The sequence below is a fragment of the Emys orbicularis genome, chromosome 5 (genome assembly GCF_028017835.1).
Source record: "Emys orbicularis isolate rEmyOrb1 chromosome 5, rEmyOrb1.hap1, whole genome shotgun sequence".
Lineage (NCBI taxonomy): Eukaryota > Metazoa > Chordata > Testudines > Emydidae > Emys > Emys orbicularis.
This window is the reverse complement of record NC_088687.1, coordinates 3,062,777-3,077,909: the sequence shown is the minus strand read 5'-3', so window position 1 is coordinate 3,077,909 and position 15,133 is coordinate 3,062,777. Positions and strand designations below refer to the sequence as shown.

Here is a 15,133-nt window from a genome sequence, read left to right as displayed (position 1 = left end):
TAGCCAACTACTGACAATGGACATGTTCCAATGACCTTAGTGAAAGGTCCCAATTCCATTACCCTAAGCTATCCAGTTCCCTCAGAAGAAAGAAAAAGAGGAAAGGTCTGATTATCCACATTTAAGTCAATAAAGAACAAACAGAAAATTCACTCCATTGATATTGGAGTATCTGTAGTGTTACCCTCTTGTAATTATGAACCTGCATCCCTTTTTGTTTTTTCCCCCAGATGATGGTGCAGAGCTGTGACGTGAGGACTATATCATTTATGCACTTTAAGTTAGTATTTTGGAAAGCTGCAACCACTGACTTCTAGGCTAGAGCCTGATAATAAGTTCCTTATCTGACTCATTCTTCCTTTTAGTAATGTTTTGCTTACATGCTTTTGGCAGAAATACAAATAAATGTAATTCACATTTGACTACAAATCTTTATTTCTATTTACAAAAAGTAAGCTCAAGATCATTTAAACATAGTGTTCAGATGCAAAACAACCTGATGTAAATGACATATGCAACATTCTGCATTCAAAATCTTTTAAAATGGAACACTAGAACCGGAACAAGCATATATGTAAAGTCAGAACTAAAGCAAAGCCTTTTAAAGGCTAAACACTCATCATACGAGGTGCAATACTCATGGACATCAGCTCTTGAAAGAGGAGTTTACAAGCATATGGCATTCGCACCAAGGAAATCTGAAAAGGAGGTAAGAAAATTTAGTACATGGTATCTTTTTAAAGATTAATTTCCACTCTCCCTACTCACTAAGTAAATAGTAACATTTTGGTACCAAAATTACGAGGCTATTTTTTGGGAGGGTCTAGTGCTTCATATGAAGTTATATTTCTGATAGCCTTTTAGGGAAAGTCTTTACAATTCACCTTGAAGTGATGACTGATCACACTCCATCCAGGGTGGCACTACTTTACTCAATAGTGTTGATATGTTTCTCTATGGGTCCAGATCAACACAACACTCAGTTGGTAGAGCATCAGGCTCTTAATCTGAAGGTCCAGGGTTTGAGCCCCTGTCCGGGCACTCAGCTTTATGGGCTCCAGTCGTGCAATAGGTTAGTGCGCAGTACTTCTACAGCAGTGCTGCATGGAGTGATGCTGAGGTTGTGAGTTCAAGCCTCACCTGGAGCATCAGTTTTGGGATAACTCAGTGGTTTGAGCATTGGCCTGCTAAACCCAGGGTTGAGAGTTCAATCCTTGAGGGGGCCATTTAGGGATCTGGGGCAAAAATCTGTCAGGGACCGTACTTGGTCCTGCTGTGAAGGCAGGGGACTGGACTCAATGACCTTTCAAGGTGCCTTCCAGTTCTATGAGATAGTGTTTAATAGGGAGATTTACCTATTTATAATTTATCATTTTAATACAGTAGACGTGTCCTTCAGTGGTCAAAATCTGTAGACAAAAGATCTCTCTTTTGCTCCTATTGGTCAAGATAGTTAATATGCACAAATAAAATATTACCAGACAATTAAGCTCCTTAGAGGTTGAAGGAGTAACTGAGTTATGGTAGAGAAAAACAATCCTCTTTACAGTTTATACTCGAATATAAACTTCCATATTAATTCAAAACCTGTGATTTCCCTCCCCCAGCACCTCAACTATGTGACATTTAAGTTTATTCCTCTCTCAACCAAAACATAATATTCTGAACAGTTGGAGTAGTGGCAAAGCCATTAAATCAAACCATGAGTTTTACAGCATCAGTTTTTTCCCCAAAAGTTAAAAGATTTAATGTTCATTTTCACTTATGTATTTTATAATACTGGGTTTTCAGAGAACTTAAGTGAAATTTCCTGCCAAATGACACAGCCAGAACTCTGGCAATTATAGGGAAACATATGAATGAACTCTGACACTTAGAAAAAACAAAACACTTGTAGTTATATAGTAACTATTGGGTTAATTTTTGTGTTTCTTTTACCACTTGCTCTCTTCATCATCATACTCCTTTAATCATTGTTTGTTCTTGACTGCAAGTAGAAATACTTGCGGAGGAAATCCATACATACCTGTGTTTTATTACGGCACCCCCTGCACTCGTACGTGTGTGTCCTTGTGTTGGCTATTGCCATTATTCCACAAAGATTGCAAACGTGAACTTGGTATGGGTCTGAAGCCTCAAACAATCTCTCTCTTAAAAACTGAGCTGCTCCATGAGCAATCTGACAGTCTCGCTCCATTTCTCCAAAACGAAGGCCACCATCGCTATAAGAGGGGGAGGATATTTTATCATTAAGTCAGAAATGATGGTTCCAGCAGCTATTACGGAGACCTAATTCTGTACAAATAGATCAGCAGTATTACAAATAGGTGCCTCTGTACCCAGCAAGTTGTCATCATCTCTTCTCCTTCTCCCAAAAATAAGATCATTGGGAAGAAGTCAGCCAAATTATAAAACTGCTGCTCCGACTAACAGTCGGATGACTAAGAAAATTTCTACAACAGATGACAATATAGCGTCTGAACAGACAAACCACAACAAACTCTACAACAAATGACTAAGTCATGTTTTATCTGTCCAAACCTAAGCACACTACCATCAACTCCAAATGGGTGGCTAATTGGATGAGACAGTTAAGGCAGCTAATTCTTCTCTACTTTAGCAAACCAACTGTGAGAATTCAAGGACACTCATAAAAAAGAAAATCCACAAATATTCTTACCGAGATCTACCTTCCATCGGTTGCCTGTTAAGAATCTGAATTGGCCCTCTTGCACGAGAATGAATTTTGTCATCTACCATATGTTTCAACCTCTGGTAGTAAGTAGGACCAATGAAGATTTGTGATGTGATTTTGCGTCCAGTGAAGCCATTGTAGAGAACCTGAAGTAAAGAATACAATCTCTGAAGCACAAGCCTAAACTAGACGTAATAAAAATTATCAAAACAGACCAATAACCTTTAGCTAGATTGGCATTTTGAGCACTATACCTCATTTCCTCTCAGATGATAGCCATAATCTGATAGTAGATTGGAAATCTTCTGCACATTGACAGCATCATTAAAAGGTGTAGCATCACCAATTTCTCCCTTGTTTGCTGATACCTATAGAGAAAAAGGGTTTGCTGAATACTGTAAATTTTTATAGACACAAGCTGTGCATTCTATATGAAAGTAGTCAGACAGCATGCAGGTAACTTGAAACAGCTAACCTACTCCCGCTGTTAAGATTTCAGACCCAATGCCCAGGACTGTGTCCAACCTAAACTTTCTAATGGAATGGATATTTTTCTATTGAACAAAAAACTTAGACGCACAAGTTAAAGGTGGGATTTTCAGAAGCACTTAACACTAGCCTAACTCTGTTACGCCTTTCTTTTCCATAGATTAGGAGACTGCTTGTATAGTAATTCTGTCAATAAAAGCAGCAAAGAAATTCTACTATAAACACATTGTGGTTTGACCCACTGAAGATAGCACTCTGGCTTCTCCCTAAGGAAATTAATATACCTTTTGTTTCGTTACTAGATCCTCAAATAGGAACTTGATTATCGTTCTTTAGTGGGTTAACAAATACCAGAAACTAGCAGACCAGCTTCTCCACAAGATAAAACAAATGCGGTTTACTTCTCAGATTTTAGCTACACAACACGAACTGTTCTCCTTACCTTCCCTTGAAGACATTCAATCAAGTGACCAATTGTCATACGGGAAGGGATGGCATGGGGGTTTATGATTATGTCAGGTGTGATGCCTTCACAGGTGAAAGGCATATCCTAAAGCAGGAAAGAGATTCTCATTATACCTCATGAGAAGCTAGGGAGTTCCAACAAAATAAAAATCCAATTCAACTTAAGTGACTCAAAGACATTTTAAATAACAAGAACTGAACAGAAGTTAAATTTAAATCAATATATTAAGGTAACTTATTTTGCAGGCAATCCACATTAATACGCAAGTTTCACTGTACAGTGAGATATACAAGTATGAGGGGAAAAAAGTTGCTACCTCTTGTCTGTACTGGATACCACAGGTACCCTTCTGACCATGCCTGCTGGCAAATTTATCTCCAATTTGTGGGATTCTCACAGAGCGCACCTGGAGGGAACAGAAAACATTAGATCAGTGACTTAAAAAAAAAAAAAGGGGGGGAATAAGTATAAACAACCCAGAAGCCATAGACACTGGTACTGACCCTAATTTTGCAAAACTTGTATCCTTCCTGGTTAAGGGTTACCATGACCTGGTCTACAATACCAGTCTCACTAGTTCGTAGGAAAGTGCTACAGTCCCTCTTTGTGTATCGTCTATTAGTGCTTTCCAGTTCATCTTCGTTCTCAGGCAGAGTTACTGTTTTGCCAATGATGACATCATCTCCGGACACACGTACACCAGGTGCTATCAAACCATCATCATCTAGTTTGTCATAGATGGCATGCCTCATACCTGAGATTAAAGACAAATGAATTCAGAGCCAAAAATCCTTCAAAGTATTTCTACAAAAACATTAAGGATCACGTTCTCAGAATAGTAGACACCATATTTGCATTCTGTGCTAGTACACTCCAGTGTTGTGAATTCATGACATATTAGCAAATGCAGATTCTACTATAAATGTACATGCTGCCAACGTATCCAGAAAGGGAATATTTGTTTTTTTTACTGACCATACAAGTTTCTTTGTACCAAGAGCACAAATTTATCATTTACATGTTTACAGTGCAATATAAACAGTCAAATATAGTAAAGTTAACATGAAGGACTGTCTGGCAAAGCCCAGCTGCTAATTGCAGGCTTTGTTTCTTCCATCTGCCATCATCTCTTACCCTGACAAGTTTCACGTGTAGGTTTTTCAAAAACTTCTTCTTGGTCAAATCCTTTCTTGGACTCTTGTTCTTTATATGAGCGATAGAACACAGATCTGAAAGAAAATTTGAAAAGAAAAACTTGTTTAGATATCAGTGTTTTTTTAAGTCATATGCTATAACCCCATCTACATCACAACTGAGGCCCTTTCTGTTTTTATTGATTTGTCCAGAAAAATTCCTAGATTTTACAAAAGCTGATTTTTTTTAAAAAACATTTTCACACAAAATTTGGACCATTCAAGTGAATGAAAATACAGATTAGGTAGATAGTGTTTGTTAATAAATTAGTCCAAGTGTAAATGTGAGGCAATGTAGTGGAAGATATGCACGTCCGTGTTTGTATGTATAGAAGTACAGAGTGTTAATGTGCAGTTCATGCAATAAGCGACAGCATTAACTCCTTTTACTTATAATACACTTATTTTTCTGTCTGTTGCTTTTTTCCTGTCCTTTTGTTCCCCCATATTAACCCTGGCATTTACCTAGAAAACGGGGGTTAGTTTTTGCACTGATTTTCACCCACTTAATTTAATTTTTGTAATAAACTGAAATTCCCAGGACATTTTAAACAAAATAAAAACTGAAAACAAACTGCCCTGGCTCACAGCACAGTTGAGTTAGGGTTACTAGTAATGACAAGTCTGAAAGAATGCTCAGGTCCCACTCAAGAAGTTTTTACTTGGATACTACAGTACAACTTCTAGAGCAAATCAAGGAGAAACAATGAACCCTACAAGGACATTATGACAGTCACTTCTCACAGTTTTACTCACAGATGTCTACAAATAAACTGCTGGTTAGTGGCAGATGGTGGCAACTTTGGGATCTACTATACATCTTACAAAAAAGGGAATTGTGTTATCCCTGTGTTACGACCCAGACTACTTTACTCCTATGTTTCACCCCTTTTCCCTTTACCTGCCTTTTAGCTTGCATGTTTTGATGGCACCCCATCACCTGAATAGTAATGTAAACAATGACACCACCCCTGTACACATACTAAAACATGTGTACAGTGATAAGTAATTTAACAACACTTCCCCCCCCCCCCCCCCCCCGCATCCATTAAGCTGCACACTCTGAAGTACACCTCTGGTGCACTAGAGTGCTTTGGTTTTATTCAGGTTTTTCAATTTCTCTCCCCTTTTTTTTTTGGTAAATGCTGCCTTAAAGGCTAGCATATGCATCCACAGCCGTACTTGAAGTTTAATTTTTTTTTTTTTTTTTTTTTTTAAATGTGCCAGTGAACATAACCAATGCTCACTTTGGGCAATAATTATTAATGCGATCCATAAAAATCCAGCACAGCTTCTCATTTCTTATTCTACATAAGTAAACAGATGTGAAGAAGCGAACATGCCTCTAAGGCAGGCCTGCACAACTCGTAAAGCGGCGAGGGCCATATTACTCCAAAGAAAACAGCTGAGGGCCGAAACCTCCCGGCCCCGCGGAAACACCCCCCGCCCCAGCACCGCCCAGCCCCGCGGAAACAAACCCTCCTTCCCCAGCACCGCACCGCCGAAACAGCTAAGGTTTGCGGGGGAGGGTGTGTGATACTTTATTAAGAATTTTTCAATTAAATCAAACAATTTTTTAAATTCTTTTAATTTTTTTTATTAATCATGGAAAAATTAAAAACATCTGTTCCGTTGAAAGAAAACATTTGTACTTTTCATAATTACCTTGCAAATTTAATGAGAAATATTACATATCTTTTCGGCAACAAGCTTGTCGCATTTGGGGGTCATATTTGAAGTGGATATTTTCATAATGTCTTCCAAATGGTCGTCAGTCAGAGAAGAACGTTGCTTGTTTTTATTCATGTTCATGATGGAAAATGTTTGTTCACATATGTAAGTGCGTCCAAAAATGCTGAACGTTTTCAGTGCAACTTCATTGTCCAGACTTTTGTAGAAGTCCCGCAAGCTGCTTTCTCTGTGCTTATTTCGGTAAACTGCTGAACACTGAAGTTCAATAACTGCAAATCTAGTGGCACTTCCTCTGGATCCACAGAAAAGGGATCTTCAATCAGCTTCAACTGGACGTCTTCTTCTTTAGACAAAGTAAGTCTTCTGTCAAATTCTTCAATCAAAAGAATGATGTGCTTTGCGTATTTTTCTCCTAACTCGGCGTGTTTGTGCTGAGGGATACGCTGTGCACAAGTGGGAAAGTGACACATTTCACCTTTTGACAGCTGACTTCTGAAAAGTTTCAATTTCATTTTGAAAGCTTTCACTGCTGCACACATTTGAAATATAAGTTGATTTTTTCCCTGAAGTTGAATGTTGAGATCATTCAGGTGTGCTCTAATATCACAAAAGAAAAAGAGATCTTGATTCCAGGACTCATTTTCAAGCTCTGGGAACTTTATTGGCCCATTTTCTAGGAATTTTGCTACCTCCTCTTTCAAAGCAACAAAACGCTGGAGCACTCTTCCTCGACTCAACCATCTCACTTCTGTATGGTAGATTAAGTCATTGCACTCGGTGTCTACCCCTTCAAGAAAGGCTCGAAATGTCCTATGTTTTAGTCCTCTAGAACGGACGTAGTTTACAATGGAAACTACCACTGACATTACATGCTCAAATTTTAAGACTTTGCTACACAAAACCTGCTGATGCATAATGAAGTGATGTTTGGTTATTTCTCTCCCGATAAATTCTTCAAGAAGAGTAACTGCTCCAACATTTTTTTGGCACATAGCTGGAGCACCATCAGTACAAATGGCCACCAAGTTTGTGAAATCTAATCCCGACTTATCATTCGTGCACTTTATCACTTCACTGGAAATTTCTTTTCCGGTTGTGCGATCCGTCATGGAGCACATGCCAGCAAGTTCTTCAGTAATTTCAAAGTTTTTATCAATACCTCTAATAAAAATAAGAAGTTGGGCGGTGTCTTTTAAATCGGTGCTTTCATCCATAGCTAGGGAGTAAAAGCAGAATTCACTGACTCTCTGCTTTAACTGATCACTTAAATTGGTAGAAATGTCAGCTATTCTTCTCCGTACAGTCATGTGTGATAGACTGACATTCTCAAATATTCCCCTCTTTTCTGGACATAACTCAGATACAGCAATCAACATACACTTTTTTAATAACTCGCCTTCTGTCAAGCATTTCCTAGCAGCAGCAATTTCCTTAGAAATTTTAAAGCTTACTTTAGTAACTGTATCGTTCTCAGTGCTCACTTTCTTGAAAATTTGCTGTTCTCTACTAAGGTTTTTTGCTAAACTGGCTGCTTTAATTATTTTTTTCATTTGGGCTCAATTTGGCGAGATTGGGATGCTTAGTTTCAAAGTGCCACCGAAGGTTGTATTCTTTCGGAACGGCTAACGTTTCGCGACACACGAGGCACAGTATTTTGTCTTTGGAAATAGTATATAAGTATTTATTCGTCCATTCAGTGTTGAAAACTCTGTGCTCTGATTCAACTTTTCTCTTTTTCTTTTCACTCATGGTATCCATTATGAAGCTCAAGATTTTGTTGAATAAATTCACACACAAGGGAAACACTCACAGTCACACACAAAGAGAAGAGATATCTCACGGCGCATGGCACACTAGCAAGGCACTGACGGTGTGTGGAAGCCTGTAGGTCCAGGGGTCACTATATTACTGCACACAGCAGTCAATCAATGCAGTTGTAGATAAATCTCTGCATTATGCATTTTTGTATAACTTTTATATGACTTTGTATTGAACCTTGGTACTATGTTATAGCGGGCTCCTAAGATAGTATAATTAAGGTAAAAGAAAAATTTCTTTTGTGCAAATTTTTGAAGCAGAGTTCAAATTTGTGTGCCATGAGGCAAATGCGCCCAAGTGAGTAAAATGCTTATACATTTAAAAAGTTTTAATTTGCAATTTGTGTCAATTTATATGGGTTTTCAGATAGACATCATAAGTAAAAAAAGAAAAACAAAAGTTTGTGTTTTAAATTGAAAATTTTCCTAAAAAATATCAATAAATGATTATCAGCCAAGAATAAGATATGTAATTACAAATGCATTTTAATGTCCTTATTGGTCGAAATGTCAAAGACGGCTAAACTAACCTTACGGTTTTTCCCTGCGATCTTTTTCATTTGCCCATTCAATATAAACTCTGTCCAGATCTATCAGTCCTCAATCCAGCTGGTAACTCTTAATACACATCAGCACCCCACATAGAACCCCCCACTCGCTAGTTTCCCAATACACACAGATTTCTCCTCCCTCCCTCCCAGTGCCCTTCCCCACAGCCCCACCACCACAACTAAACAATGCCCCACACAGACCCCCAGTGCCCTGACACACACAGATCTCCCTCACTGCCCAGCACCCCCCAACAGGCCCCCACTGCCTAGCACCCCAAAACACACAAACCTCCCCCACTGCCCAGCGCCCTCCACACCCTCACAGCCCAGCACCCCCCGCACATCTCCCAGACACTCACTCCACCACACCCTTCCCCCTTCCCTGGCCGTACTCACCAGCCCTGCTGGGAGGTCTCTGGCTCCTAGGGTGAGAGCGGCAAGGGGAGTCTCCAGTGGTGAGCGGGAGCAAACCAGTTGTTAAATTTAGAAGCCGTTTTAGAACCAGTTGTCCTGCGCGGGACAACCGGTTCTAAAAGGGCTTCTAAATTTAACAACTGGTAAGTTGAAGTGACCAGGACCGTAGCTGGGGGGGAGCAGAGGGAGCGGCTGCTCCCCCTGAGCACATTATTCAAAAGTGGCGCCTTAGGAGCCGACCCCATGGGTGCTCCAGCTCTCCGCCCCGCTCCCCAGCCCCAGCTTACCTCCGCTCCGCCTCTGCCTCTGAACACTCTGCCCCGCTTCTCCCCATCCCCCCCCCCCCCCCGCTTCCCGCGAATCAGCTGTTCACGCGGGAAGCCTGGGAGGGCAGAGAAGCAAGCGGTGGCTTCGCGCTCAAGCCCAGGGAGCCGGAGCGGAGGTGAGCTGGGGTGGGGGGAGCCACCCGCGCCACAGCAGGTAACCCGGGGGGAGGGGCGCAGAGGGGAACCGCTCCCCGCCCCAGCTCACCTCTGCTCCGCCTCCCTGGGCCTGAGCGCGAAGCCGCCGCTTGCTTCTCAGCCCTCCCAGGCTTCCTGCGTGAACAGCTGATTCGCGGGAAGCAGGGGGGCTGCAAGCTCAGCCTGACCCGGTGCTCCAGGCACTGCACGGTGGCGGCGTGGCCCGGCTCCAGCCGAGCGGCGTGGCTGTAGCGCCGCCAGCCACCTCCAGGCAGCGCGGTAAGGGAGCAGGGAGGGGGTGTTGGATAGAGGGCAGGGGAGTTCAGGGGGTGGGGTGGGGGGGTGGATAGGGGTCGGGGCAGTCAGATGGCAGGGAACAGGGGGATTGAATGGGGGCAACGGTCCCAGGGGGCAGTCAGGAAGGAGCAGGGGTTGGATGGGGCGGTGGGAGGCAGTCAGGGGCAGGGGTTCCAAGGGTGGTCAGGGGACAGGGAGAAGGGGTGGTTGGATAGGGAATCAGGAGAGGAGTTGGATGGGGCGGCAGAGGGCAGTCAGGGGACAGGGAAGGGGGTGGATGGGGCAGGGGTCCCGGGGGGGGCATCAAGGAACACGGGGGGGGTGGATGGGGCAGGAGTCCCGGGGGGGGTGGGCCAAAAAGCGCTCAGGACGGGGGCGGTGGCTGAGCCCCGTGTCCCTGCTGGGGGGGGGGGGGGGGGGGGGGGCGAGGGCTCCGTGCCCGTGTCCCGCTTGGGGCAGTGGGGAGGGGCAGCGGCGCCCGAGGGCTCCCTGTCCTGCTTGAGGCCTGCGGGGTGCGGCGCCGCGCGCGGGGTGCGTGTCCCGCTTGGGTGGGGGGGGTGGAGGCGCGGCAGCGCGCAAGGGCTCCCTGCCCGTGTCCCGCTTGGGGCGGGGGGGGGGGGGGGGGGCGGCAGCGCGCGAGGGCTCCCTGCCCGTGTCCCGCTTAGGGCGGGGGGGCGAGGCGCGGCGGCGCGCGAGGGCTCCCTGCCCGTGTCCCGCTTGGGGCAGGGGGGCCGGTTTCGCGCGCCGCGGCCGCTCGGGATCTCCCCCTCCCTCCCAGGTTTGAGAGCCTGGGAGGGAGGGGGAGACCCCAAGCGGCCGCGGCGCGCGAAACAGCTGATTCGCGTGCCGCTGCTCCCCCTCCCTCCCAGGCTTGAGAGTGAGCCCCCGCGGGCCGCACAGTGAGCCCCCGCGGGCCGCATGTTGTGCAGGCCTGCTCTAAGGTCTATCCAACCAAAAGTAGAACAGAATGTGGACCTAGATAGCCAAAAGACAACAATGAAGGTGTCCATTATATCATTCAGGTGTAACTGCGGCCAAGTGGTGAAAGGTCACATCAATGACTATTTGCATCAATAATGGCAACTATGTTTCTTATTCTAGAACACCTGCAAAAATCCTCTGTGCAAGCATTTACCACTTTCCTGGCTAACAATAGGATTATATTGGGAAGCTCAAATGCCTGGCATCAAGGGGCTCACATAACTGACAGTTCAAAAGAGAAGACATCCAAATCCTATTACATTTAATCTACATACAAATATGATTCAGTGCAGTAAACAAGAGCTAACTTTAAAGCAAGAGCAGAAAAAAGGTTGGTTGGGAAAGTGTGTCATGTTTTTAACTTTGGCCCTAGTTATTCACTGGAGCTGCTACTTTTGCATCTTCTTGCTGTGGTAGTTGTAACTTTTATAAGTGACTTTTTAAAAACAAAACAAACAAACTAGGTTGAAAAAAAGAGCAACTGTACATTTTAACACATTAATAACAATAGGCAGTAATCAGTTGCTGGTAGTATTTTAAAATGTCTGACTAAGTTAAAATTTGCGGAAAGTTAAAATTTGTCCAGAGGCTTAGAAAAGGCATGTTATGTCCTTTAGACATCTGAATAAAGACTGGGAAAGATTTAAATCTTCAAATGAGTAAAACCAACCATAAAATTTACATGAGCAATTTTCTACAGTTCAAAGTTCAGGAAAACCATACCTGAAAAAACCTCTATCGACAGCAGAACGGTTCATGATGACAGAGTCTTCCTGATTATAACCAGTGTATGACGCAATAGCCACAATTGAGTTGATACCTGTAATGCAATAGTAGCAAATGTTTAAAGGACCTACAGCTCATATAAGCAAGGTTTCTTCATTCAAAATGAACTGTATTCCATATATTTACACTTCCCGGCCATTTATTAAAGCAAATCTCCACTACACACACACACAAAATATAGGCCATGTGGTATTGAATACATACAAAATCGGAATATACCGTAGATTAGAACTTTCAATACAACAGTGACCCCTTGTGGAGATCTAACAAATGCTGATGAAAAATATACTATTTCCAACAAGTGTAAGTGTAAGTGTAAGTGTGTGTGTGGATTCTTTTTAATATACTGTATGCATGTTGTGGCCTCAGCAGCTACACTGAGAAGATCTCCTTATAGCTAGTGATGCCCAGATTACTAGGCACAATACTGTGAATGACCAGAAGTTACTAAGCACAATCCTAGTTACTTTTCACAATAATGAATGGTCTTTAAATATTAGTATTTGTGTACATTTTATGCAATACATTTTAGGTTGGCTTATTAAGCCACAACATACCTGCTGGCAACTCTCTAAATCGCAAGTACTCCATAGAGCGTGTAGTCACAAGGGGTTTTTGAGGGTAATACAGCACATGGGCTAGTGTATCCATACGAACGTGAAAGTTTGTAATATAAACTCCCATAGCCTGTTTACCCATAGCAGACTGGTATGTGTTCCTAGGAGACTATGAAGGCAAGAAAAGGAGCAGTGTCAACAGAACATCTATTAAACTCTTCATGCATATACATGTCTACATATGTTAAACATGCTTTTTTAAATTTTCCTTTTGTATTATACTCTCTCTTTCTTTTAAAGTTGATAAGAAAGAAAAAGGCTACTGACCTGGTTGTGATCAGGGAAAGGAATAATAGATGCACATACTCCTAGGATCATGGATGGGTGAATCTCACAATGCGTGTAAGTTGAACAGTATGCGACTCCCTTCTCCTGCAAGTCATCTGGAGTCATTGCCAGCATCACAGTCTCTTCTTCTAGCGTATCGATGTATTCTACTACACCACTGGCCACAAGATCCTGCCAACTAAACAATCAAACTGTCTCAATGCCTTACTATTCAAAAGTAACATTTAATACAGATTTCATTAGTGATGTCAAAAAGCAAGGCTTATCTTGTTTGAAATTAGGGAATACACCACTGCCTTGATTTGACACAATCATGCTCTATGGCGATTATAAGCAACACTGTGTAGAACACACAAAGTAGTCAAAGTAACAAGTTTTTAAATACAACGGTGGCTTGCAGCTTCAGCTGACTTCAACAAACCCTGAGAAGTATACATCACATTTGGAAGAAAGAGCAAGACATTTTTCCTGTTCTGGGGAGATTTCTTACCTGTAGTTGTTATACTCTCGTTCTTTTAGTTGGTCAATATGCCTCTTCTTCAACAGCAGCTTTTGTTTTTCCACAATTAAAAGTGGCCTGCAGATTCTGCCAGCATCAGTATAGATGCGGATTTCTCGCTCCCTAATATCCCTGATCATGGAGACCTGAATATGTAAACAATGAGAATTAATGGGTTCACACATTTGAGTCTTTGTATGACCCATGGAATAAGAGTCATGGTACACACAGCAGGAGCTATAACAAAGTGAAGTTCCCCAAAGTGGGAGCCTTTAAGCTACTGTCTACAGTATGCGGTGAGTATTAAGAGCTCCACTGAACATGGTTCCAATTGGAAAAGGGCAGTTTTCAGCTAAATTCTCTTTAAAAATGGTTTGAGTCACTAAGCCTTTGCAAGGCTTTCCACTTGTCCTCATACCTTGGAAAGGTGTGTTCTGCCTACTACATTCCATCCTTCGCAGCTAGAATTTATATGGTCGTTCATTCAGAAAATTTACCTCTGACACAATGATGTCCATCTGACGACGTAATTTTCTTAGTGTGTTCATCAGCTGTTCTGGATCTTTGTGTATCCCTACCCAGCAGCCATTAACAAAGATCTTGGTTGCACTATGAAAGGGAAAGCCAGAATTATTTGAAAAAGCGGTTTTGAATTAAAAAGTTTAAAATTATTCAGAGACAAACTCATTTATACATACTCTGCAATGGCTGCTGGAGATATTTCTTCTAGATTTTCCATACTCCATTCTTCTAAAAATTCCAGAATCGGAGATGGCTGAGACCCCACAGAAATGTAAGCCATCAAGGCTAAGTTCTTCACAAGTCCTACTGCATGGCCCTAACAAACAGATTTAGTTTTGTTGTAAAAACCAACAAATCAGTATGCCTTTGAAAAGGCTAGACAAATAGTTTCCAAGAAAACACATACACAGAATTGATAGTGGATTCAGACACAATTACTTTATTAGTTAAAAAACCATCTTATGCCTTCACTGCAAATTTAACTTTAAATCTGAAATTAAATACCAAAATTAAAATGCAACTGCATATTGCAACAAATCTGCAGATGTTATACTACAATACAAGCAAATATGCTTTTGAATACATTAGTTTCAATGCAACTTGTGTTACCTCTGGAGTCTCAGCAGGACAGACCATTCCCCACAGTGTATTGTGCAGCTGTCTGGGCTTTGCTAGTTTACCATCTCTACCAATTGGAGAATTCAAGCGTCTCAAGTGGGAAAGCGTGGATGCAAAGGTCAGGCGGTTTAACACCTACATGTAATTGTAAGTTTTTAAAATTAGACACCCAAGCTGTACTCTTCATTTCAAACCATTTCAAAATGCCTACTAGAAGGAAGTCAGTTACCACCTAAACTACAACTATCGTTATGCCTTTCAACAAAGTAATTGTAAACAGAAATCAGTTCGCCTCCTCATCTTAGACTAGTGTGATGTCTTGCCCAGGTCACCCAGAACTGAGAGCCACTGTATTACCGCTCTGCCTCTGCAAGAGTTAGCTTTGCTGCTGCTAAGCTCTGGGTCAGGGTGCTGACACATCAGCTTGTCTGCCTTACCAGCAAACTCTGCAGGACTCTGCCAGTCCAAACCTTCCCTTGCAGGTAACAGTGAACCCAAGTTCCCCAGAGATGTATTTCTGTAGTGTCCAGTCCCTCTCACTGACCACTCACAGAAGTTAAGTTTGCTGCCTCCAAAGAGACAGAGCACACAACAGCCTGTTAGATTAGCTAAAGTAAATATAAAATCACTGAGATGGTCTGTAATAAAACAAGAATGAGTTTAACAACAACCCACATAGGCTTAAGTGATTTCAAGTAAGGGTGAAAGAGATATGAAAGGTTAACAAACAAACCAAAACACAACACA

The 15,133-nt window shown here is 42.3% G+C and overlaps 2 protein-coding genes across 2 annotated transcripts in view; one reads left to right on the top strand and one right to left on the bottom strand.

Annotated features, from left to right (window-relative positions):
* IGFBP7 (insulin like growth factor binding protein 7) overlaps window positions 1-250 on the top strand; it is an 81,211-nt gene extending 80,961 nt beyond the window's left edge. The window contains exon 5 of the mRNA XM_065405606.1: window positions 231-250. Coding sequence (XP_065261678.1) covers window positions 231-250 — 20 coding nt within the window. The remainder of the gene's footprint in view (window positions 1-230) is intronic.
* A 157-nt stretch (window positions 251-407) lies between these two features.
* The window catches only part of POLR2B (RNA polymerase II subunit B), a 33,360-nt gene continuing 18,634 nt past the window's right edge, over window positions 408-15,133 (bottom strand). Inside the window, exons 11-25 of the mRNA XM_065405781.1 lie at window positions 14,378-14,521; window positions 13,945-14,084; window positions 13,744-13,855; window positions 13,238-13,392; window positions 12,727-12,925; window positions 12,400-12,568; window positions 11,780-11,876; window positions 4,785-4,879; window positions 4,154-4,404; window positions 3,967-4,056; window positions 3,627-3,734; window positions 2,950-3,063; window positions 2,681-2,841; window positions 2,027-2,222; window positions 408-698 (exon numbers count right to left, since the gene is read on the bottom strand). Coding sequence (XP_065261853.1) covers window positions 609-698; window positions 2,027-2,222; window positions 2,681-2,841; window positions 2,950-3,063; window positions 3,627-3,734; window positions 3,967-4,056; window positions 4,154-4,404; window positions 4,785-4,879; window positions 11,780-11,876; window positions 12,400-12,568; window positions 12,727-12,925; window positions 13,238-13,392; window positions 13,744-13,855; window positions 13,945-14,084; window positions 14,378-14,521 — 2,121 coding nt within the window. The 3' untranslated portion in view covers window positions 408-608. The remainder of the gene's footprint in view (window positions 699-2,026; window positions 2,223-2,680; window positions 2,842-2,949; window positions 3,064-3,626; window positions 3,735-3,966; window positions 4,057-4,153; window positions 4,405-4,784; window positions 4,880-11,779; window positions 11,877-12,399; window positions 12,569-12,726; window positions 12,926-13,237; window positions 13,393-13,743; window positions 13,856-13,944; window positions 14,085-14,377; window positions 14,522-15,133) is intronic.